General features: G+C 43.7%; 1 protein-coding gene across 7 annotated transcripts in view; it reads right to left on the bottom strand.

The window, feature by feature from the left end:
• Positions 1–1212: 1212 nt before the first annotated feature.
• The window catches only part of LOC128880270 (octopamine receptor beta-2R-like), a 151661-nt gene continuing 126309 nt past the window's right edge, over positions 1213–26564 (bottom strand). For 5 of the 7 annotated variants that reach the window (XM_054130163.1, XM_054130162.1, XM_054130164.1 and 2 more), the window contains 3 exons: positions 11435–12758; positions 9837–10067; positions 1213–5509 (listed from right to left, as the gene is read on the bottom strand). In XM_054130163.1, coding sequence (XP_053986138.1) covers positions 5419–5509; positions 9837–10067; positions 11435–12423 — 1311 coding nt within the window. In that variant the 5' untranslated portion in view covers positions 12424–12758 and the 3' untranslated portion in view covers positions 1213–5418. Of the gene's footprint in view, positions 5510–9811; positions 10068–11434; positions 12759–26564 lie in introns of all 7 variants that reach the window. The other 2 variants (XM_054130167.1, XM_054130166.1) reach the window with 2 other exon arrangements.

The raw sequence follows: 26564 nt of genomic DNA, 5'->3' as shown, positions 1-26564 counted from the left end.
AGCACGCGTTTTACACCGTCGAGTCTTGAATTTCGCCCGCACCAGCCTGTTGCCGCGTCGTTGTCTACATCAGCCTGACGGCTTCAATTAGCTGAGACAATTTTATCCGTATTGGGGGGCCTGTCGCGCTTATCGATCCACTTAATCGCCACTCCAGATCCTCTCGCGGAGAAATCACGCCTAGTTTCACAAAATCGACGCTCGCATCTCCTGCTTTGAATTTTCAGCGTGCTTTACGTTTCTTTCCGGGAATTACAGGAGGCAATTGTTTCTTGGTTACCGCAAGGGTCCGTTAATGGCCCAGTTTACACCGTGGAAACTTTTGACACTGGATATCAAGCTTTTAAGATATCAAGACTTTTAAATAAGGTGCGCTGAATCATCTGGCGTGTACAATAAATAACAGTATGTTAATAAAGAAGAAAATGGATATTAATATTGAAGATACATTTGCATTGCGTCTCTGCGTTTGCGTTGATTGCGTTTTTATTTAAAGTGTTAAAGGAAAGTTTACATCCTTATTACACTACTGTGTGATGCACTACTTTTCTATACAAGCGACGAGGGGGCATGCGAGAGCCCTTTTATACTTTTTCAATGTTATATTCTCAAATACATCCTATTCGCTATTTCTCATGCGTCTAATTAATTCGCCACTCTCGAGCATCCCAAATCCTACATGTATGATTTTATTTGCAATTCTGACGATGCAATAAGCAAATAGAAGAAAATTCAAATTCAAACTTATAAGGATGAGAATGCGAGAAATGTAGCGAAACAGAATTAAATTAATCGTGCAGCAATGGAATCAAATGGAAGAACCGATACAACTTATTTTAAACATGAAATATCAAAGAATATGGCAAAAAGTAAGGAGTAACGATTTTTTAGCACAATGGCCTACTACCGTATAAAATATCGTATTTTACCATTTCGATACACCAACATTTACAATTTGATACAAAGACAGTTCTTAATACGCGTATCAACTGTTCGGTGTAAACTGGGCCAGTAATACCGCCATTTTGTTGGCAAATGTTCCGACGAATAGGGGCCGCAATATTTTGGGAAAATGGAAAACAGAAAGAGGGCTTGCGTAACAAGTGTTTATACGGAACTTAACTCAGCTTCCGCTTCTCCGGGTGGATGTACGAGGAAAGATGAAGGCAGATCTGGGCAAGTTCAGTACGAAATGAAAATAAGAAGTAACTATTCGAAATAACATTTCAGTCTTTTATTTCCCGCGACGTTATTTGAAAAATAACCGAAATAATAATATCGTCGATGTTCGCTAAAATAGAGAATATCGGGAACCAATGGAAATACAAAATACACAGATCCGACAAGGAAGTATAACAAACCTTAACAAACGAAACGATCTTAATATTATTTGTACCGTCTACTGTAACCGTTGCAAAATAATTGTAAACTTTCTCAGACACAGAGCTATTTACACGTACGAGTATTTGAACGTTTTCTAAAGATAATACTGTTTCTACGAACTCTTATCTTTTGATTCTGTTGCCCAGCAAGTTCCATTAGTTTAGTAAAAATATTTTTTATAGTTAAACAGGAAATTCGTGGTACTATGTATACACCAGACGCTCGTTATTTCAGGACCGAGAGGTGCTTTTCGGCGAGCACATTGAGAGAATTTTGATATTCGACAGTCGATTAATGATCGCGCGAAATGGTGCGCTACTAGTGGGCACATTTCACTTGGTAGCTGACATGAATGCGTAGTCGTAAAGAGCTCGTAAAAACCCCGTCGTCGGTACATTTACGAGCCTGGCCAGTGAACTTGATTGTTTGACCTGCGCACAGGTGTCTGTGTAAATCGTGGTGCGTCTCGAAATTCCGTTGAATATTTCATTCGTAATCTGGCTAGTTGGTACGCGTTGAAAAATTACTATCGTAACAATTTCGCTGATACTTAAATCGGCGAGCTAAAGGATGATACATCGCGTTAAAAAAAATGAAAGTAAAATGAAAAGAAGCACAAGGTTACCAAAGTTTCGTCACCGAAGCGTGTTTAAATTTTCTCTGCGAATTCGATAAAAAGAAAAAAAGGAAAAAAAAATAATAATAAAGGTTCACGGAATGTAGCTTCAACGGCGTGTTTCTTCCCACGAAAATTCACGAATAGATTCGAGAAGCATCCGATGCTATTTTATAATTAATAGTCTCGAACGAAACAGAAACTAGAAAGGGATACTTGCAAATTGGTAATTATTAAAAACGATACAAATGTTTATCAAGCGTCGCCGAACATTTTCGAATATTCTTATCGTTTCGATATTTTTCTTCGACATTTTTCTTCTCACCCGATTCTTCTAATCGCTACACTACGCGTATTTCGAGAGGGAGACGATCGAATCCACATCCAGCCATTGTAAAAAAAAAAAATCGTCCGATCCACGAACTGGCTCCCAGTTCGCCCGACGGAAACGAAAAGACACCGATCACGCATTCGAAAATTGCTCGTGTTTCGTTAATCAGAGCACGAGCGTTAAAATAAAAAAAATAAAAAAAAAAAAGGAACAGTGTTTTCGATAACGAAACGACGCGTCGTATCGTCGACTCGTGGCGCACAAAAATGTTCGTTCCACACATTTGTCGCTCCATTTATTCTACACACGGGTACATCTGATTGTTAATACGCAGTGCTACATTTTTCATTTACCAACTAATAGGTCGTTTACGGAAGAAACGCCGTAATTAACTTCCGATTATTGCAACTAACCGCCCCCGCCAGGGATCTGGCGGGGGGAGGGTTTGGGGTGGGTGGTGGGTGGGGGCGATTTTATTTATTTACAGACTATTTACACGTATTACAAGTGAATTTTAATACACGACTCTATCACAGAGAAACGGTGAATCGCAGAAAAATGATTTAAAAAAAGAAACGAGATAAAAGAAACAAACAACGAAACATCGTCATAAATAAAATCGAACGCAACGTACAAAGATTGGCACGGTTAACATTAATAAAATATATAACGTAAATAAAAACACTTCTCGAGCGGCGAATTAAAATTAATTAACAACTAAATTATATATACATATAGTTTAACGAATAAATTACGACGAAGTGAGCGAATCGACCTTATCTAGCGAGTCTCTCGACCGGCAACTTTCGCGTTACGCTCGGGGAACAGTTTTCTCGTTTTGAGAGCTCCACCGATAAAAGCTTTCCCGTCGGTTAGTAGTTGTCTGTGAAATTCATTTCTCTACTCGTCGAAACACCTCGGTCGATCCTAGACGAGATCGAAAGGTCGTACGTATTCGATTCGAATTAAAATTTGGATATTACGATGCGAAAAAGAGATTTCCCTGTTATTGAATTTGACATACGAATACAGAACGTAGAAGTCGATCCGGTGGTTTGGAAGTTCCCGAAACCGCGAATCGAGAGGGAAAAGGGAAATTCTCCCAGAGGGAGAAAACGAAAGGAAATTCGTGTTCGCTGGGAATTAGAAGACGTATTAGAATTTTTCCATATATCAAGCTGTCGATCGTTTCCTCGACCAATCTCCATAAGAATCTATCACCCGACTGACGTATTCGGACGTTTCATCGAGGTGCTTCGACGATTCTCTTTCACCTGATCGCTCGCAAAATAGAAGACTGTGTACGACAATGAGCAAAATGAATCGTTAAAAGTAATCACAACTTGTTAAAACTGTTGTGTCCCGAGGTTAGGTCATGCGGCACTTCCGAACGAAGGCTATTGCAACTACTTTACTTAATCCTAGCTTGAAGGGATTAGGTAAACCATAGACTCCGAAGATGAACTGCTTGAATAATTAGAGAGCAAATTTGATGACATCTGTCTCAACCTTTTAAATAATAATTGTACTTTCGTATACAGGAAGGAACAATAGACGCATTAAAAATATTACGTGAAACGCGAATACACTCGTGTCTTGGAGTCATGCGGTGCTCTCTCAGTCCAAACGCAGGGTCCCCTTAACAAAAACACTAACGACCTCCAACGATCTGATACACGAATCTCTCTTCGAAGCTTAACCGTAGAATAAATAACCATCCGACGATAAATAATATGAATTAAACAACAACGATAACGGTAACGACTTCTTTGGTATTAGACCACGTGGTGTCTCAGCTCAGGGAGACATTCATCCCTGAGGAGTTCAGGGCTCAGCAGCTTCGAAGTAAAAATTGCTAACGTACTTAAAATACCCTCATCGACAATAAATAATATCAAACAATAACAACGACATCAACAACTCCCTGTACGCCGTCTCTCGCGAATATAGGCTCGAGTCTAAAGCTGCGGACCCGCATCCGAGATCTGAACTGTGAAGCAATGGCGAGCGAATTGTCAGGTCGTCCGCGTTCGCTGGAAAAAAAGGAAGCGGAAGCGACGTCGAACAGGAGTCGAGCTAATGCACTTGGCCACCCAATCGGACATTCGCGCCTCTCTCGGACCGAACCAATCGACCCGACCTCTGGAAAACTCTCGATTTTAGCAAAATTTTAGGAAAGATTGTTGAGACCACGTTTGGAACATCGACTTAGAGTAGGATCGACTTAGAGTAGTTGGATGGGGTCGGTCGGTTTGGTCGCGTAGAGAGTCCTTCGTCGAAAGGACGAGGTTTGGCGACACGGTCGGCTTTTCTCGCGGCTGTCGCTCTTCTTCGAACTTCTCGTGTTCCCTCGGCTGATCCATCGGTCGATCTCGGCATGGAACTCTCTCATCGCGGAAGCTTCTCTTAAGAATACTATCTTTGGCAATGTGACGTGATCTATGCGTTGTATGCGTGTGTACCTCCACCAGGTGTTCCGTCTCTGTGATCGTTCGACGACGTCGCACGACTCTCGCGTGTCTCCGTGTTTCCTGGCCCCCTGCAGTTTCGGTTCCCTCTGCAGCTCGCCTCGGCGCGTAAGAGTCGCGAGACACGGCTGGGCTCGGGACACGTTGGAGAGTACGGTAGAAGAAGTAGTTCTGCGTGGTAACCGATTCTGGATATTGCCCGGTGTTCGACGACATGTCCCTGATGGTCCCTGTCGATGGCGGCCCGTGTAAACATGTCCGGTGTATTTTTCGATATTTTTATACCTAGTCGCGTGATTAACGTGAAATTTCAGGACGAGAAGCTGCTGAAATCGAAAATGCACGGGGCCATTCAAAACGTTTAAAATGCGAATATTTGGGATGAGATTCCTTTTGTTTGTTTGTTTGTTTGTTTGTTGTTGCGTGCGCGCGCGCGCGCGTGTGCGTGTGTGTGTGTATGTATGTGTGTGTGGTTTGGCAATATAACGGAGAATCTGTCGTTGCGAGGTACGGGTCGCTTGTTGCTTGCGTGGACGATGATACGGATGTATGGGTGGGCGTGTACGTATTATGCGTATCTTGTTCGCGATTGCGGTTTAACGTATAAAGTTGCCCTCTTCTCAGAGACTGCTACCGAACTCGCTCGATCTTCGCCGGTCGATGTGCTTGACGTACGTCTCCGAGTATATACTCTTAGTGCGGTCGTCGTACCTGCAAGCAGTACAAGCAGACAGTGGTAACCGATACGTGTGGTTCGATCGAGTTGGGATTATGTGGTCGGGAATTAAAATCGACGGTTGTGCGGGTACGCTTGCGGTCGACCTTAGAGTAGCGATGGGCTAGAGGCGATTTAGTTTTTTCGATTGATCGAGGAGTTGATACAGTATCGTCTCGGAATTAGCAAATCGGTCGCGACCGACGAGTTGCTTATCTCGAGGGAGGTGCGGTAAAGACTGAATTAGCAATTCCCGTGCAAGACGGGATTGACTGGATAAATGTGTCTATGCCATAAATGCACACACTCGGGAGTGAACTAGTGCATTTATGGTAGACTTCGTACATACTCTGACGTTTGCCGACAAGCTTCGAACGTCGAGAAGGACAACGAATAAAGGAAGAGGACGGAGCTGAAACACCAGGGTATGTCGGTGAGACAATGTAATGCTACGGTGACATTTTTTTATTATTAACTTTTTGATTGTAAAATTTTTACCATCACATTCCTGACATTTTACTGATTAAAATCAGACCAAACGCGATACAATTCGGACGATATTTACCATGCATCTTCTTTTAGTCAGTGTCCTACGATATACAGGGTGTCCCAGCTCATCTGCTATAAAGCTATAACCCAAAAATTATCGGCCGTATGTAAAATTGTAAATATGAAAATTGCATGGTAAAATGGGGCGAATGTTTCAGCGAGAAGGAATTTTTGTTAACTTTCTCATTTAACGAGATATGATAGCCAAGTTCCATTTTTCTGGAAATTGCAATTTAAATACTTGTAATTTTGCATACGGCCGATAGTTTTGAAGTCATATGTAGCTTTATAACAGTTGAGCTGGGTCACCCTGTATGATACACAAGTATGATACATACAAGTAAATATATTGCGAATTACGGCGTGTTTGAGCTCATTTGAATCAGAAGAATGTCAGGAGTATCCCGGTAAAAGTTTGACAACAAAAAAGTTAATAATAGAAAAATTTCATCTTTGCCATTAAATTGTCTCACCGAGTAATCCGATTCCAGATCATGTTTCCACTACTCGGCGATAAAACTCCCGGACCCCTCAGTGGTGGGGATGATTTCAGTGCATTTATGGTAGAGATATTTGTGCATTTACGGAGACTTTACTGTAATATGATACTAACCGATTGATAAGCTTCTGCCGACTGCTGTTTTTCCTCGGACCCCTCTTTCTCTCTCACTCTCTGTCCTTTTTCTACGTTCAACGACTTCAAACAGAAAGGTGGGGATAGCGAGTTGCTTATCCCGAGGCGGAAAACAGTTGTTTATTTCGAGACAATACTGTATTACAGAAGAATCTATGCAGGACCTCGCGATTACTTTAGCGCCACTAGTTCGCACGCTCGTGGCTTTCAGCCCCGTCCCACGGTCTCCAACTGCAAATAACTCCATAAGCGATTTGTTTGCGTTACGAGCTTCTACGTCGTGTCACCCTAAGTAATTTATTTTTACAGCTGTTCGGTTACGACCGAAGTTTAACACCTGTTAAAAATACACGCAATGGAACAAAAAGATATAAAAACAAAACGCCGCGATATATCGTGCCCGTTTCGCTGGCCGAAGCTCGTATTTTAATTTCCCGGGAAATTGCGACAGCTATTGCAACGTCCGCGTCAATCCGCGAAGTGTTCGTGTCGCAGAGGTCGCGTGTTTGAATATACACGGATACCGGTAAACACAAACATTTTTGCGTTCTCTATTATCGCAAGAGCAAATATTGACGCGCCGACTCGCTTCCAGCAATCGAGAAATATTTTTCACAGCGAAACGTAAACGGTTTCATTTCGCATAAACGAATCCGGGGCCCGCCGGAACCGATTGTCGAAGTCGCTTTAAAAAATTCTTCCGGAACGATCGGGTACGATAAATATCGATTTCGAGAGGCAAACGCGTTCGAAATTGTGCCTCGGTCCCATCGCCTACTCTTCGCGTGCAAACGATCAGAATTTCCCGACGAAAGGGAAGCTTCGCCGTCGAGCTAAAAACTCGTCTTCCCTTTCTTTTCCGCGGTGAACCACTTTGAAAGGGGACGGGAGCGAAGTGGAAGAAGCACGCGTTTCCTGAGTTACGCTCGCATTTGTGTGAAAAAGTTGAGCATCCGGTTCTCGACTTGACCTACTTTCTCCTAGCGAAATTAAAAGTAATGTCCAACCCGCCTCCCTCTTCGCCGTCCACGCTTCTAATCATCTCCGTTTTATGGAATTTTCTTGCGTCGCGAATGCAGGTGGCGCTGAAGTTTTCAACTGTGATTTCCCAGGTTCGCGTTGCTCGGGATCGGTCGTAAAACCACTATTTCGAATTTAATTTAGCGAGAGGGGAGGGGGTTGGGGAGAAGGAGGAGGAGGAGGAGGAGTTCCGTTAGCCAGGATCTATACCGAAATTTTTGGTACATTTAAATTTCATAAATTCGAAATTGCCCCGATTGGGAAGCCGAAGACGGATCGCTTCATGGAGATCGCGTAATTCGTATGCGGGATTTTATACAGGATGTTCCCGAGTGTACAGCCGCAACGGTCAGAGGGGCGATTTCTCGCGAAAGAAACAAATCGAAAACGTAGAATGAAGTACTTGTTATCATTCTAGACGTCGTTCTCGAGAAAATCGATTCTTAAAGGGTCATTCTACCTTATTGTGTTTTTAAAATAGATTATCGTTTAATTAAAGATAGTTCAATGTAATATTCATATTTCTTCTTGAAAAAATTCTAATACAATTATAAAAGCATAACAAATATACGCAGAAACTTTAAAATAAATCGTTTCGTAATATCATTTCGAAAAAAATTAGCGTATAAGCAAGTTTTTCTTGGCCAATAAAGTAGAATGACCCCTTAAACCGTCCCCGGGATACGCGCGTCTGACCATTACTCGCCGTTTCCACTTCGCGCCGGTGCTCGCAAACATCGCGAACTTAATTCTATCCAGTTGCATAATAAATATACGCAGAAAGTTTAAAATAAATCGTTTCGTAATATCATTTCGAAAAAAATTAACGTAGAAGCATGTTTTTCTTGGCCAATAAAATAAAATGATCCCTTAAACGTTCTCGGTATACGCGCGTCTGACCATTACTCGCCGTTTCCACTTCGCGCCGGTGCTCGCAGACATCGCGTACGTGGAATTTTCTATTTCTCCTCGATTTCGTTATCTTCCAATTGGAACGGACCGTTCAAAACGAAACGTACTTCGATACACGTTACTTTCAAAATGTACGTGCTTAGCAAAATGTCCGCGATAAAACGTATCGTCGCATTTGATCCGTTTTATACGGTCAAGCGTGTTGCGTAACTTTGATACGTTCTCTTCCATGATTTCTGTAATCAATGCGCGCCTACAGTCACGCTTTGCGGATCTCGGGGAACGTGTAACACGTAATTCGTCGGCCAAGTACTTTCAGCGTCGGACACGCGAGGCGGACGAAGTTACGCGGCGCATTTAGAATTTTATTACGGTCGCAGCCGGGCGAATTGGACGAAACGTTTACGAGGAACTTTTACATTGAACTGCGGCGACCGTAAATTCTGTATTTTCGACCCCGGAATACCGTCGCGGTTCGCGATAAATTGCGATTAAATTTTTTCGAATTTGCTACGTTCGAGTCATAAAAATTAAACAAACGGAAATAACTGAAAAGGTAATCGAAATTTCGAAAGGCAAATATAAATTAATATTTAACGGAATTTAAAAATACAGATTAAAATGTCCTTTCACGTTGTAGATATACTCTCGAGGGTCGTCACACGATTCACGTCAAAAAATACAAAGAGGAAACGCGTGGTTTAGCTATCGCACCGCCGACATTCAACAGTAGCAGCTCCTATAGCCTCTACAGAACCCGTAAACGGATATAATATTGGCGCGTTCCACGTTTGAAAACAGTCGAGGCATGGTACAAAGTGAATGGACGCAGACCAAAGTGGGCAGCAAATATTTTCGCCTCCCAAAGCTGCTGGACGGTACTCGCCTACTTACTCTGTTGCCGTATCGCTGAGCTCTTCGATCCACCTTTATCAACGCATTTCCGTTTAAATCGATAAAAAACAAACGGTCTCGGCGAAACATAAACAAACATTGGTAGTCCCCTAAACGTCCAGAGGCGTTCGGCTATCTACTCTTGGGTCTCGAAGAGAACGTCCTGAGAGGAATCTACTTAATTGGGTCGCGTTGACATCGACCGAGACGAGACGAGAATTGTACATCGAGAAACACGGATGGGGAAGAAAGGGTGGGTAGGATAAAAGCGATAGAATGTAGTGCGTACCTCAATGTGTCAGACCAGATCGTACCTTAGGGACGGTCGACGGAAATCGAGCGCCTCGAGGTCGGACGGCTCTCTCCTGCAGAGCGAACAGAAAGCGCACTGCAGCGTGTTCTTAAAGGCTTCTCGGAAGTCGCGGTTGAAGTACGCGTAGATCAGCGGATTCAGCGCCGAGTTCATGTATCCGATCCAGAAGAGGAGCGCGATCACGATATCGGGGCACGGGCAGGATTCCCCGCAGAGGGTCGTGATGACGTACCTGCGGAGAGAGTTCACTTCAAGAGGCCACCCCATAGGCGAACATACGTTTAACCCTTTGACCGCGAAGGGTGCAGTAGATGGACGCTCTCGGGAAACGGGCTCAAAGAAATGTTTGTGATCCCTGAATCAATTTTTAAAAATTATCGACTTACAGGGGATGACGAGACGAAACTTTTTTCTACTTACAGTTTATTTATAGAAGGGTTACTTTCGAAAATAAAAATTGTAGAGTCAGAAGTTCGTTTGGAAAAATTGAATTTCGCGAAAAAGGTTTTGGGTGTTTTCAATTTTTATCTGTGAAGCTAAACATCGTACGAATAAACTGCACGTACAAAAAAGTATCGTTTTTTCATTCTCTATAAGATGATATTTTTGTTAAATTCGATTGTTCGACCGTTATTTTTTTTCCTTTATAACAACAGTAACAGGATCGGACCACTATGAGATCCCAGAAAAAAGGTCTTTTAAATTTTCAATTTTTATCTCTGAAACTAAACATCATACCAATAAACTATAAATACTAAAAAAAAAAATACGTCTTATCATTCCCTACAAGCTAATATATTTGAAAAAATTCACACCCGTACGCCTCTTGGAATTTCCAGCAAAACTCGTCCCGCAGTCAAAGGGTTAAAAGGGATCCTGTGTCGCCCATGAATAAGCGGTTCCATCGTTGAACACGATCAGTTTATGGAAGAACCTCTTTTTCATAGGCGATGCGTGTCAAGGCTCTCGTCGTTTTCGATTAGCGTTGGCACGAGAACTCGTCGCTCGAGTCTCCTTTTTTTCTTAGAAAGAGCAGCAGACCGAGACGCGAGTCTGGGCCACTAGGACACTTTCACGCTAATGGGAGGATATCGGCAAGTTTTATGGTACAAGTTTCAGTTTAACGGGATGAATGGATCCGTTTTGGAAGGTTCGCATGCGGAAAGGAGCGAGACTTATCAGGCCACGATAGGATGAAACTCCTTTACGAAAAGTTTCGACACAGGGAATATTTCAGAGAAGAATATTTCAGAGAAGAGTCTATTTGACGGGGAGTTGGTTCAAGTTGCTCAAGTCTGATAAACAGCGAAAGGTCCTTGGAAAAAGACAGCGCAGGATTATGCTTGGGAGAAGCTTCGACTAGGATAGTAATTTTAAGAAACGCCAGGCTACAATTTCCCGAAACAAAAAGTCGAGTAGCATACGACAATCCTTTGAACTTTTCGCTAGCGTCGCAAAGAGGATGATCGTCATCCACGCAACCAGTCACCCCTCGAACACTTAATCGCAGTCTTAGAGGCTAAACGAAGAGCCTAACTCCGCGAGAGATTCACAAAAATAAAACAAAAGAAATCACAAAGCCTGAATGCTCAGACGCACCACAAGAAGAACGGCAACCAGCACAGTATGAAGGTACCCATGATGATGCCTAACGTCCTCGCAGCTTTGTGCTCTCTCTTCATCTTCATGATGTTCTTGTCCTTCGTGGGGGTGTGCAGGTGATCCGTGCTGATCTCGTTCAACGTCAAAGTCTTGGACGAGCCCGCACTGTTCAACTCCCCGTTAAGATTGTTCAGGTCCTTGCTGGGCCTGTGGCTAAGCAACATCACGTTACCCATGCGGCTGTGCATCTGCTTCTCCTGCCTGTTAGCCTCCTTGAACACCGCGAAGTACGTGAGGGTCATGATCGTGCAGGGTATCCAGAACGAGATGCTCGACGAGAATATCACGTAGATCTTGTTCACCTTGAACTCACAGAGTTCCGGATGCTTCTCCCTATGAGCTGTGTTTTCGGCGGTGGTGTACCAGCCCATGAATATCGGCATGAACGATATGAAGCCGGGCATCACCCAGCAGGCGAGCAACATGTACGCGGCGATACGCTTGGTCATGATGATAGGATACTTGAGAGGTTTCACGATCGCCCAGTACCTGTCCACCGAGATGCACATCAGATGGAGGATCGAGCTGGTGCTGAAGTAGACGTCTAGCGAGTTCCACACGTCGCACATGAAGTAACCGAACAGCCACTTTCCGGTGAGCTGAACGCTCGCGTTGAACGTCATCGCGAACATCGCCACGAGCATGTCGGCCAGCGCCAGCGAGACCACGAAGTAGTTGGTGATTATTCGCAGCTTCCTGTGACGCATCACGGACACCATCACCAGCAAGTTGCCGAACACCGCGGTCACGATTATCGAGCCCAGGAGGCAGCCCTTGGCTATGGTAGCCGGTAACGACCACTTGGGCTCGTTCGCGTAGGTGCCGTTGACGAACTGGCTCTCCTCGGTCGAGATGGCGTTCAGCAGGGTCGTCACGTCCACCGAGGACACCTCCGTTGGCTCGGAGGTCGTAGCGATCGTCGTCATGCCTCGGCCTCTACGGCTGAACCGTTTTCCTTGGCCTTGTTCCTCTTCTTCGGTTCGAAGAGACTCGACGGGCGGCCTTAGGTCACGGACGTGCCTACGAGTCGACGTACCAGGTTGGCCTTCATCTTCGTCGGGGAAAGGGCGTCGCCACTTGCCAACTTTCTGCCGCTACTGGGACGCTTGCCAGCGTGAGCTCCGTTACGGGAATATTGCGAGCCGGGTAGCCGTTTGGTCAGCGAAGCTAGCCAGCAGTCGCAGGGGTTACGCGAGATGATTCGATGGACTTCTGGATCGGTCCTCCCCTACATGGCTCGCGTCGACCTCTTAACGGCGACCTGGAAACAGAGAGTTGGGACGGTTAGGTTGTCGTCGAGTGCTTCGGAGGGAGTTGGGGATCGTTTGGAGTGTCTCCTCTACTTTAACACTTTATTTACTGGCGAGACTTAAGGTAGATACAGATTGAGTGGGAACACATCACGTCAGTGTAATGTGAGCCGTAGGTACACAAAACCCTATGCTAGGATTTTGTACCAGAAGCATCGTCAGACTGCATCAGCCAACATGTTCCACGTCACGTCATGCTCCGTAGAACCACGTCACGTCAGCGTAATGTGAACGTAGGTACACAAAACCCTATGCTAGAATTTTGTACCAGACGCATCGTCAGACTGGATGCAATGGAAAGGTTAATATTGCCCAAGGTTTTCTCGATAAACATCAAAATTGCTCGCGGAATATTTGTTGCGTGACCGAATAGAAGAGATGCGTGTCTTGAACTTTGTTTTTATTATTTAAAATCAATCCCGATTCAACGTAGACTTCCGAGCTGTCAAACCGCCTTTCCATTTTCTAGCTTTATCGACCGATGCAGCATCAGCGGTTGGTTTAGCGCAACCGTTTTACGCTATTTGAACATGATACGAAGTTCTTATCGTCTCGAATCATGTATTCCAGTCGAGTGAGGTATCAAGCGCACTAGACGACCCACTTTATTCGATTTGTTTGTGCTACTTGCTTAATCTACTCAATCCATTACAATCATTCGGGCTATTCAATTTATTCAGTCTGCACGGCACTATACCGTGCCAGCAGATTTATTTGCTCCCGACTCCTCTCCTTCTCGAGCCGTAAACGCCCGATAAAACTTCTTAGCCGATCTCGAGACCCCTCTCTACGGAATCTTCTGTCTCCAGTGTGTATTTTTTCAGAAGCCTGAGCTCCCGATTAAGCTAATTACAGTAATGTCTCCATAAATGCACAAATTTATCTACGATAAATGCACATGAACCATCGCCACCACTGGGAGGTATAACCCTTAAGGAGTCTAGGAGTTCGATCACCGAGCAGTGTAACATGATCCGGGATCGGATTACTCGGGCGAGACAATTCAATGGCAAAGGTGAAATTTTTCTATTATTAACTTTTTTGTTGTCAAACTTTTACCGGGATATTCCTGACACTTTTCTGATTAAAATGAGCTCAAACACGACGTAATTCGCAATATATTTACTTGTAACAACTTATTATGTATCATACAGGGTGTCCCAACTCAACTGTCATAAAGCTACATATAATATATAAAATATTTCAGCGGGTTTTTAATAAAATTTAGGGATTTTTTTAACTTGCGTCAAGGGAAAATCGTTCTGTACTGGTTGGTACCACTGTCAGCGGCGCCACAGTTCGCCCGAGGTCCGCGCATGGAGCTCAAGAGTTCCTCCACTTTCGAGCACGCAGCAACCATCGGCGAACAGCAAACATCGGCGTTACCTTAACCGTTATCGCGACGATTGCGACAACTAGCTCCTTCTGGTGTCTTCCAGCCGGAGAATAACTGCGCGACCCTTTGAACAGCTGCGCGAGTTTCCCGATTGTGTCGCGCACCACTCGAAACGAGGACGTGCCGGAAGAATGAGTAACCTTGAATCGGAAGCCCCTTTTTCTGCCGCGTCGTCTGTCTCTCCAGCCCCGTTGACCGTTTCGCGACAGGGCCGTGTCAAGTGCACTCCCGTTCCGCCGGTGTAATTTATGATCCGCTATTTTTGCGGTACATTTGGGTCAATTATTCCGACCGCGGGCGTCGCCAGGCCGCGATCCCGCCCGATGAAAAACAGTCGCCCCTCGGCGTCGCGGCCTCGAGGACGGCACTTTTATTCCGCGATGGAAGCGACAGCGCCGCATGGGAACCAGGGATATATCCGCGTCTCTTGGCCAGCTTTGATTACTCCGCCTTTGTCCTTCGAGGTTTTGCGTCCCGGCCTTCTGTCGCGTCTATGAAGGATCGCCCGGCGAACGATGCCATCCTTGATCTGTGTTTGATGCCGGCAAGCAAGCGAGGGGGAAAAAGCCTTGATGGATGGTCTCATGCTAAGTTGATCCCCTCGTCAGCGGACATTGTGGATCCACGACGTCTAATAGTTTTCTGCGCGTTGTCGTCGCGTCGGTTCGGATATCTATTAGTAGTGCCGGTTTACCGACGTTTATTAGCTCGAGGTTCGTGACATCTAAGGACGGAGGAGTTGAGGTTGGGTCGCCAGTTGTTGGATGCCAACATAATCTCTACTATTTTTGGTTTGAGATAACATTGTCTTAGTACAAAGTACAAGAAAATCGGGACTCAAACATCGCACTTATCTGTGTTTAGATTAGTTAGATTAGATTAGTCGAGTATCGAACGTAGAAAAAGACAAAGAGTGAAAGAGAAAGAGATCCGAGGGAAAAAAGCAGTCGGCAGAAGCGTATCAATCGGTTAGGATCATGTTACACTGCTCGCTCGTGCAGAGTCAAGGGGGAGCCCCCCTAGTGTTGAGGATAGTCATCTTGCATTTATCCAGTCAATCCTATCTTACATTATTATCCAGTCTTTACTGTACTCTGGCGTTTTCGCTCCTCTTCTTTATCCGCTGTCCTTCTCCACGTTTGAAGCTCGTCGGCAAACATCAGAAAGTATACGAACTCTACGTCAAACGCACAAGTTCATGCGAGCCGAGTCACCCGAGCTTGTGCATTTAAGGAGACTTTACTGTATAGCGATTTTCAAGCGTTTTCTATACCGTGTAATGGTTGTTTTGGGATTTCTCGATGCTTCCAACAAATAATCCCAAACAGAAGTCGAAGAAAATTCGCCGCGAAAGGGAATTGTTGTTACCACGAAGAAAAAGAATCATTTATCTTCATCGTTTCGCCTTATCATCCATCAGATAACTCGGAAATCTTCGTGCCAGCAGTTTCCCACGCAAAGACGGCTACACGGCCTCGTAACTCGACTTCCTGGCCATTAAATAATGTCGGAACATCCGCGTTTCGATATTCCTACCAGTCTCGAAATAAACAAATACAAGACGATTCTAATTTTATCCATCCATTCCTTTCGCGAACTGAAAATTCGAGAAAGTATATTTCCTGCGAGTTACTTCGAGAACCGATGTGTCATTTGGAAGTATAGCTGGTCTGGCAAACATTTTTACAAATCGTATCTACACGCTCCGATCGCTAATGCCTACGATTCAATACTATCGGACAAAGTATCTACGCAGTGGCGATAAATTCGCCACGTCTGGCTCGCAACGCGACCATACGTATCCGTGTTTCTCTGCTGTTGGATTCGCTGCACGGCACGCTAAAAAATGTACAGCCATACGCGACGCCCAGCTGCGCGACATTCGTTCTTTTCGTTTCGCTTCGCGGACCATGACTCGTCTTTGCGCTGGATATCTTCATTCGGGAATACGAAAAAATTCATGAATTTCCGCGTTTGATGCACCTGGAGCCCCGGTACTTTTCCAAATCAAATTCGACTCGCTCGAATCTACCTTTTCAGTTCTCTAGTTCGACGAAGATTACAACTTCGGCCGGAAGAGAGTAATTCCGTACTCAACCGTGATAATCCGGTTTCTCTGGTTTATTTTAAACGACGAAGCGAGCAGGCGAGAGCTTTTTTTTCGGCTCGGAGCAACTTCGCCCGAGTATTATCGCCAAGAATTTTATCAGCCGTGGGTGTCGGCAAACTTTTATCGCGTCGAAATTCGTTCGGGTCGATTATGGAAAACTCTTATTTGAATTTTAAACGGGTCCAAGTTTCGGCGCAACGAGTTTCGTATACCTTTATCAAAGTTTACAAGTTCGCAGCGGAACCGATTTGGATGCGTGTGTCGCGCGTACGGCTGTACGACGACGTCACGCAGTGGCGTGGAAAACAGATCTAGGTGGAAAAAAGTCTGTTAGAGTAGGAATGAACCTCTTGACATACAAATTAAATGGAACTTGATGCGATTGAAAAATACTATTTAATTTCGCTCAATTGAAGTAGAAAGTGGATGCTGAAAAAGTCTACCTCTTTTTAAAACAAATTTTGAATTTTTATTGATAAGACTGATTCATAAAATTCATTCACCGAGATGATAAGAAATCATCAATGAATCATTTTTATGGACTCAGGGACCTGAAACACTGTACAAAAAAAAAAAGCAAAATATAAATTAAATATTTATTTGCACCCAGACTGGCCATTCGTCTCACTGTACCGTCAGATTCAGAGCACATAAATTCCGAACAAGTTACGTTTGCTGACCGCCGCACCGCGAATCCTCCTTTCGAAACATAAACTCTGATTTTATCGATATAACAGTCCCGGAAATTTAATCTCCGATTCGTTCGATGCCGACGCCTTAGCGCGCGATGAAAGATTCAGAGATAATAAAATACACGACTCGACTTTGGATAAAAAAAAATTAGATTTTAAATAAGAACAATATTCGCGAGCAAGATATTCTCTATTATTTTTCGTACAATACGTCGGCAAATACTGGGAGCACCGTAACCGTACTCCTCGAGAATTTTTCAAACGTAAGTTCTCCGCGCGTTCGTATCGTGCGATCGCGACTTCATTGTGCATCGACGGCCGGCTGAAAGCACGTCCAGCAAATTCACTTTTCCCCCCGGCGAACAATGGCAAGGAAACAAAACCAGGTCCGTGCGACGGGCAACAATGGTACACCAACATTGACTGCGAAAACAATGCGTAACACGGCGGAGCCTAAGAAGGATGGAAAGTATTTAATTACGAGGGTGCCACGACAGAAAATTGAACCGAACATTTTCGCTTTTACTCTGCCCCTGAAATGCTGGTCGGCGAAGATTAAAAATCTCTCGTTCGAATCGTAGGAATAATTTCGAGAGAGATCGACTACATGCAAAGGGACACGGCAACGCCGCCGTGTCGACGCTTTTTTTTGGTTTTTGCGATTGTTGCCGAAAAGCCGCACGGCGAAGGTATTTTATGCTTGTTTGTATTGTACGTTAAAAAGTGTCAATAGACCTTACATACAGGGTGTTCCAAAAATGTTGGAGGTCCTTGCACAGGGTGGTTCGGGGGGTGATTTGAAACGACTTTTTCCTTAGCGAAAATGTGGTCCGAGGCTTCGTTCAGGAGATATTAACAGAAAACCCCGACTAATCAGAGCGCGAGTATGGCGGTGGAGTGGAGCTTGTACTACTGCGGCCGACTAGCGCGTAGCCTACACTACTGCGGCCGACTAGCGCGTGGCCTATACTACTGCAGCCGTGTAGCGCGTAGCCCACCCCCTTGAAGTTTACAGCTTTTGCATCTATTTATTTTTTTACTCCAGAACCTTAAATGGGAATTCGATGAAATTTTTACCGAATGTCCACCTTCGTAATAGGTACCCATAAAAAAATCGGTGAACCGCTAGAAAAATTATAAGGGCCTCAAAAAAATTCGTAAGTGTTTTTGAGGTTTGTGACCTTTGACTCGAATTTTGAGGGTGATAAAGCCATCTGAGCGTTTTCTTAGCATTAAACAACATTTGTTGGGCTTTAAAAGAGCTTTCCAACGCTGTATGGATGGAGTAGATCAGTTGAGAATTGAGGAAGTTATGGACGTTTAAAGTTGGCTAGCCAATCTTGGGTCACGATTTTGGTCAATTTCCCCAGGGTTATTATAGGGAATACAATAATTTTATCCAATCATCACGAAATTTGGTATCTATAGGTTTTTTTGCGTGCTGAATCTGAATATAATGTTATTTCTGCTTCAAAAAATTTTTCTGAGGTAGTTTGCTTAAAATTTTGTACAGTTTTTTGGCGATAACTTGAACAATAATTTTCCTAGAATTTTTTAACTATTTTTACTGAATTTCTCGCATCGATTTCAGTGCAAGTCGATAATAATATTGGCAAAATTAAAATATTCATTTTTTGGCTTTTAAAATTCAAAGATTGGTCGGGGTTTTCTGTTAATTTTTCGCTAAGGAAAAAAGTTGTTTCAAATCACCTCCCGAACCACCCCTTTCAAGGTGTTACAACATTTTTGGGACACCCTGTATACTTCTCTTTTCAATATAAACTCTGTTCTTCGTCTTCAAATCCTACAGAATCGAGAAATTTTATTCGAAACATTGTTTCGAATAAGAGTGCATTCGAAACGGTAGGGTCGACGAGTCCGCCCGTCATCCCTTAGGCTCACCGGAATTAATTGCATTTCCATCCGCGGTAATCGACGTCGGAGAAAACGTTCCTCGGAACATTTATCTCCTCGTTCGAGCAACCCAGCCGCGTATCCGTCGATAAATTATGGAATTCCGATAGGGTTGCACGTTCGAAAACGGTTGTAGATCGCTTACGGTTTCCTCGCAGCAACGCGATGTGTATCGGTTAAGGTTGTTTATTAATCGATGATCGCGCGTGGTGGATTCGTCGCGTGGATTATCGAAGCGTTGGAAAAAAAAAAGAATACACAAATTCGTGACCTCGACACGACGATGTTCTCGTGCCGTAATTTCTGGAAGACGGTAACAGGAAAATATCAGAATAATAACCGCGTTCTCTGTTCCTGTGCAACTCCCTGATCTTGAGTTTAAGTAGAAATTCTAGCCACGATCAGACGGCATCGTATTTCTTCGAGGGCTCGAGCAGACTTAAGAGAGCAATAAAAAGAAATTCTACGCGACGCCTTTACCTCGTTCTCCGGACCGAGGAAAGTGGCTGTTTTCGCAGCCGACGGTGGAAAATTGTGCGCTGAAAAATTTCAGACGACGCGTCGACGTCGGTCCGTGAATCGTCCCCGATAGCGGCGGGAGCCATAAGGTGTTTAAAAAATAACAGATTTCGCGCTCGTCGTAAGAATCAAGGGATCGAAAAACAAACTTAGTAAAAAGCTTTTCTCCTGTAACAGTATTCCAGTATCTTACATTTATTCATTTGTCCCTCTCTCTATCCATTTTTTCTTATTTTTATTTTTTTATTGTGGGCAGATGCATCACGCATACCTCTGGGCCTCTGTATCCGTGCTTCAAAAATAAAATATGGGCCCCTACTTGTTTCAAAAATAAAATAATTTTCAATCATGAGAATATTTTTTTTACTAAATTGTAGCCGGCTCTGACTGCCGAAACGTCGATTCAAATTTCCATTTGGACGTTCTCAGTGTCGCGTAAACAGTCCTTTTTCTATTAAGTACAATTCTCGAGGACGGGTCTGGCCAAGGACAGCAGCCGCACGGAATTCCCAAGATCAATGGCGGCTCGACCTCGCGTCGCTTCATCTCGCCTATTTAATGAGAATTTCTCGCATTGTCGATCGTACGCGACCGGAGGGGAGCTTTTGTATCGCCGCTAATTTCGACTCGCCGGTCGCATAAATCCATTCCACGGCGCCCTTTGGAACGAAGACGAGGAATTCCGGCTTTTCGGAGTGGAATCCTCCGCCAGGGTCGGCCCTGATCGTCTCTCGGTTTATATCGGGACGTTGACTCCTTTCGACGCGAATATTCCCTTGAAAAATAAATAGACTGCTTTCTCCGATCGAATCGAACGGAATAAAATAAAGTGGACGGATGAATAATGCTCTTTGTCAAAATTAATTTAAGGAGTAACACCGCTCTAGAGGCTGGAAAAAAAGCCTAAGTTATATATCATTAATTTTGAGAATATCGCAAAGGAATAATACACATTGAAGCATAAACAATAATTGTTGTATTATAATTTTCAAATTATAATCTTCAAAATTGACTTTTTTTTTAAACGCCTTCACGGGACTATACCAAGTGCTCCGAGACTTAAGTTTAAGATTTCTCAAAAAGTGGAGTTAATCCAAAGGAAAGGAGGCATTCGGGAAGAGAATCTCTCGTATTTCGCCGTGTCATCTACTGAAAAGTTTCGACGTTATTTTCCAAGAGAGACCAGGCTGTCTACAGCCGGAGATGCGTGTAATTTTTCATACGGGTAGTTACGCAAATCCAGAGTTTGCTACGCGCCTCACGTAGCAGCTCGAAACCATTGTACGCCAATGGCATACGTTAGTCATTCGGCAATAAGGATTTTTCGGATTTCTCTGCTGCTGCTGCTCGAGAATCCTGCACCCTCTGGGGGATGTTCATTCTGTTTCAGAAGAACGCATAGATTCGTGTTCTGCAGCAAGGCCTATAAATATTCTCCATGTCTATTGAAGAAATTTGTTTGTAATTTGTTTTGTCTTTTAAATTGTAGGTTTGATGTTTTCAAGTGTACGTTTGTATAAGTTATGTTGATGTATACAGGGTGGACCATTTTAAATTCCCAAGTAAAATTTCTTTGAAACTGTAGGAGTCAGCGAAAAATATTTCTCGATTTCGAGGGAGAAATATTCTCGTGACTTTGCCTGTGACCTTGGAGGTCACGTACAAAGTCAGTTAAAGGTAAACTTTGTTATTTTAAATAGAAACCACTATTTTTGACCTCGGATTCGGAAAGAGCGGAAAATTTTACGTTCAGATGAGGCAGCATAGTCGTGGAAGATAACGAAATCGAGGAAAAATAGAAAATTCCACGTTCGCGATGTTTGCGAGCACCGGCGCTAAGTGGAAACAGCGAGCAATGGTCAGACGCGCGGACCCCGAGAACGTTTAAGGGGTTATTCTACTTTATTGGCCAAGAAAAACATGCTTCTACGGTAAAAATTTTTTCAAAATGATATTACAAAACGATTTATTTTAAACTTCATGCGTATATTTATTATCCTTTTATAATTATATTAGAATTTTTTCAAGAAGAAATATGAATATTACATTGGACTACCTTTAATTAGACAATGCAAGAAGCATTGTTTTCGTTAACCAATAAAGTGGAATGACCCCTTAAAATTTCAATGCAAGTATTACTATTCGCTCGGTGACTCATTACAATTGAACATCCTTAAGCGATGTATTGTTCTCGCTATTGCATTCGAAACACTTAACGCGAAAGAGTATTAAATACCGACAATGATCGAGTATCGATAGGCGAACGTTGCGTGCGATCAAACAGTAATCGTATCATTAAGCCACTGCGTTTCGTAATTGGGCGATATCATTTCATAACGCTTATCAATTACGCGCTTCATCGTGCTCGAGGGATTACGAATTGAACGCGTGTCGAACAATAAATCGGGATATTGGTTAACCGTGTCCGATGCGTCTTCGCTAATCGAAAAAAAAAAGTATCCAATCTCACGCGGACAGGGCTTCGTTTTCCTTCTAATCCCTGGTGATTTCCACTGATTTCTCTTTCACGATCGACGATCGGAAATCCTCATCGGGACACATCGCTCGCCGCGGTGACAACCAATCGGGCGATTAATCAATCAGAATAGATTAAGCACCGGCACTTCTTTAAATCGCAAGGACTGCGAGGATCGCGTCTAATCCGAAAGAGAGCACGTACAATTTAAGCGTACGTTCGTGGTGACCTTCCGAGAAAGTTAATTCTAACGCTAACGCGCTATTCTTGCACGTTACCGTCGATCGATCGGACACGGTACTTTGTCTTCGGGCGCATTGTTATCGATCGTACTTTGCGTTCGATTGTAATCACGGAATACCGCGTTTGTTATCGTTCGCGGCGGAGATACGGTGCTCTAGTCTTGAATCAGCCCGCCCGTTAACGCGGGTCGTGAAGTGGTTGTAAATGAAGGTGAGGCCAGGAGGTGTTATCGCGTCTGTTATATTTACCAGCTCGTGTCCGAGGAAACGTGTACGTACAACCGAGCCGTGAATCGTATTGTTTTTCTAACCGGGTCTGTTTGAACGACGAATCAAGAATTAAAACGATCTCCATAAATCGTCTTAACGACGAATATACAATTTTTTCAAACGTCTCGAAGGGAAAAGCTTCTCGAAATGTTTGCAAATTCAGTACTGGTTTTTTGTTGTTGAAATAAATACGATCAAATTCCTACAGCTCGGTTAAATTTTGTGGGATTATGGGATTGGTTTCAAACAGGAGCAAAGTTTGTATATCTGTATACTTTAATTTTATTTCGTCGTCTCGGAAGGACGTCTGTTCGTCGCAAGGGTCGAACTAAAAAGTGCAAGATACAACAAGGCTTCTTAATTTATGGATCGCGAGCCTAAATGGGGTAAAATATGTAATAATATTCTCATTTATTTATGTCATTGCAAAAATTGCATTGCATTGCAATTTTCCATTGCATTGCATTGCAAAAAAATAGGGTGTATAATTTTTGTAACTATACTAAATACAATTTTACAAATTTTCGTGCAATTTTTAATTTTATATTTTTTTTATGTTTTTAAGGAAATTTTAAAATTATATTTTTTTATATGTATATACAAAGTGTCCCAAAAATGTTGGATGTCCTCGAAAGGGGCTCCACCGGGGTACTCGGGGTTTTCTGTTAATATCTCCTTAACGAAGCCTCGGACAACATTTTCGTTAAGGAAAAAGTTGTTCGGGGGGTGATTTGAAACAACTTTTTCCTTGGCGAAAATATTGTCCGAGGCTTCGTTAAGGAGATACAAACAGAAAACCCCGACTAATCAGAGCGCGAGTATGCCGGTGGAGCGTGGCCTATACTACTGCGGCCGTCTGGCGCGTAGCCTACACTACTGCGGCCGCTCCACCGGCGTATTCGTGGTTTTCTGTTAATATCTCTTTAACGAAACCTCGGATAGCATTTTCGCTAAGGAGAAAGTTGTTTCAAATTAAGGCTTCGAATAAATTGGAAGTTTTTCCATGTGTTTGTCTCGTTACCTTCTTTGCCTATTCTTTTCCCCAACAAATTTCTCAGTTGTTTTCGATTCGAACTAATTAAAAATCTGTTAAACGCGTTCGTCGAACGTCATCGATGATTCCTGAGATCCCTTCTCGCATCGCGCGGTTGCCTATCGATTTTCGCGGACTGTTGACACACTTCCGAATAAACTCGCGGCGAAGTTCTCGCTGGTCGCGAGAACGGGCCCAAATTTCTGACCGCGTTGGAGAGTCAATACGGAACTTCGTGCGACGTTTCCGAACTCCTGCGTGGCCGTCCACACGGCGCGTACATATTCCAAACGATCGCCAAGTAGACTCGGGGGTCATTTGAAATTCAGATATCGGATTCTCTCTTGGCAGTGGAACGTTACAAATATTTTTACGCGATCACCCCGAACCCCCTTCCGCGCGCCATTTTTCAAACGTGGGAGTTTTACATGGAAACCGGACCGTAGCCGACAGTGAAATACGACCGAATGTGTAATATAAAAATCGCACGTTGTGTCGAACGGGAAAGAGTAATGCGCCTCCTATTTCATATCGTTATCCTAGGTCCCCGAGTATTATTGCTCCTTTCGGAATTAGAGAGAAATTTATGTTCGTGGGAGCACACGAATTTGTTAAAAAAGTTTAATATTCATTCGAGAAACGCATACGGTATGCGACGGTAACAGGTGCGAGTCAAATTGCGAAAGTCTCCAGAGTTTCGATACCATCCAATTACCACCTCACGGGGTAAGCAACGATCATCCATCTAATGTGGACGCACGAGTCTGTAAAACAGCTGAGCACTTGATACATCCCGAGCACCTATAAACACCGAGCACCTTCTTCGCCCTTAATCCTTTGCACTCCGAGTCTTCTCGTTGTCAAATGTGCGAACATTTGCATTACATAACAAAAACTTGCTAGACTTGCGATGTCCCCTCGTAAGGGTTAAATCGTCAAGCAATAAAGACACCATTCGTCGAATGGCGAATATTCAAAGACAAGCGCATATCAAATTAGCGATTAACCTAACGATCCTAGATGAGACTGTCGTCGGCTAGAAACGAGTCAAGGTTCCTCGGCCGAGGATCCGAAATTAAACGAAGAAACTCGACAAGCGCTGGTCGTATCGTGTTTCGACTTAACTTTCGAGCATTGGCCTCGGTTAAGTCATCAATTACGGAGCTCGCCGCTGCCACGCGCTAATTCCCGCTAAAGTGAATATTAATTAGCCTACTCGAAGGCAGCGCGGGCTGATTCCTGGCCCGAGTTAATATCGGCTCCCTCGACTCGATTACGGACACGCGTTCATGAATAAGTAATCGAAACCGCGTAACGATGCTTCTCCACCACCCCTCCCAAGGGGTAAAAATACTGAGTATTTCCGACGTTGATTCATGCTCGTCGTTATCGCAACGCTCGTTATTTACAATCAACTTGTATCCGCGAATGAATTATTACTCCTTGTCGGCGAGTGCTCGGGATGACGGCGAAGTGGGAACGATTATGGTGACGGTGCCAAGAATAGAGTGCTTTTTGTGGGAATTATCCGAAGTAGATTACGATAACGAGACGCGAATTTAATTAAGGTCGAAGCGAAAAAGGTGACGTAACGTTATCCGTTCAGGGTGGTACAGCCTTTCCCTCTAACCGACCTCTTTAACTGTCCTTTAGCTTCTCTCGTTACGGAACTCCTCATGTTTAAGCGAAAACTCCGCTTTTCCGGTGAAAATGTTTACCTTCTGATGAAAACTATGACCCGATCTATTTATTCGCATATACACTAATATTAATATACAAACGCTATAGCACTTTCAAATGAAAGTGTCACAATGTGATAACATAAAATGCATATTCTGAAATTCGATACTATCGCATCACAGTAAATCCAAATTCTACGATATAACGAATTCGCTAGTAATGAATTAAAGTACTACAGCGTCCGGATATTCCGGACGCTCCAGTAACGACGAGTCCGGATAGCTCCGTCCGAAATCTCTCCGGCTAGCAACGCGAAACGTCTCTCGGCGCCTCGTCCCCGTTCCTCGCCAAACGATTTAATTACGAGAGCACGGTGGCCATTGTGCGTCCGCTGTTACGCGTCCTACGAAACCGCCACGCGAACAGGATTCGAATTAACGACACTGTCCACGCTTGTGTCAAAATTTCGGACGCTTTTGTTGCCTCGCTGACAGTCGACCAGACCGGTTGGAATTTCAACTGAAACGACGTCATAATGAGAGCGAACGGTGAACAATAACTGCTCTAACGAGGGGACCAGGCCAACCCGTTTCGGGCTTTTGTTCTAAAAATGCTGCCGGTACGGTTAATAGCCAGCGATAAGGCTAAATTACAGCACTTTGCCTCTTTTCGACCGTTTACCGTCCCGGACCACTCGTTGCCAACTGTCAGACGGTCAACGAGCAAATAAGCCGGGCTTCCTTCTCCCCTTTTTCCATCGTTTCCCATGCTTTCAATTCTCGTATAATCGAATACTCGAACCCTTCTGCATTTCCACTTCTAGTTTCGTTCAAAGTCGTTCGAATACTTTGCCGGAATTCCGTGTTTTTTTCTACTTTGCGATATCGATTCGGGTATCTCGGAGCGATTCTTAATAATGAATTCGGGTTCCGCGGATTCGCGGATATTTATTTTTAATTATTACTCTCGCCGATGAAAGTCTTCTTTGAGAAGATTTGCGAGGATCTCTCGAGGAAAATTGCAGCTGACGGACTCGGTCCCGTGTTCAGGGAGATTACGTTTGCACTGGCTCGTTTGCTGAAGTAATAATAGATTCGAATCTTGTTGCTTTAGTACACCGGTAACGACGTAATAATAATAATACGGCTTTATTTTACCAACGTTATACAATACGAAAGACAACACGACCTATTAACACATTCGCGACCGCTCAGCTGAATTCACGTCACTTCGAATTCAATTCCTGGTTACGAAGAAATGATTAAAATCGTTTTATTTTATAACATATTTTAGGATACAAATTGCGATGCCCAGCTTCAGAATTTTATTATTTTAATAATAGACTAAAGATCGCCGTTGCGATCGGTCGTTGTTTATACACGAAATTTGATATACAGAAGCGAAAAAAGTCACAATCATAAATGT

This window comes from Hylaeus volcanicus, chromosome 7, assembly GCF_026283585.1.
Source record: "Hylaeus volcanicus isolate JK05 chromosome 7, UHH_iyHylVolc1.0_haploid, whole genome shotgun sequence".
NCBI lineage: Eukaryota > Metazoa > Arthropoda > Insecta > Hymenoptera > Colletidae > Hylaeus > Hylaeus volcanicus.
This window is presented reverse-complemented; position numbering and strand designations above follow the sequence as displayed.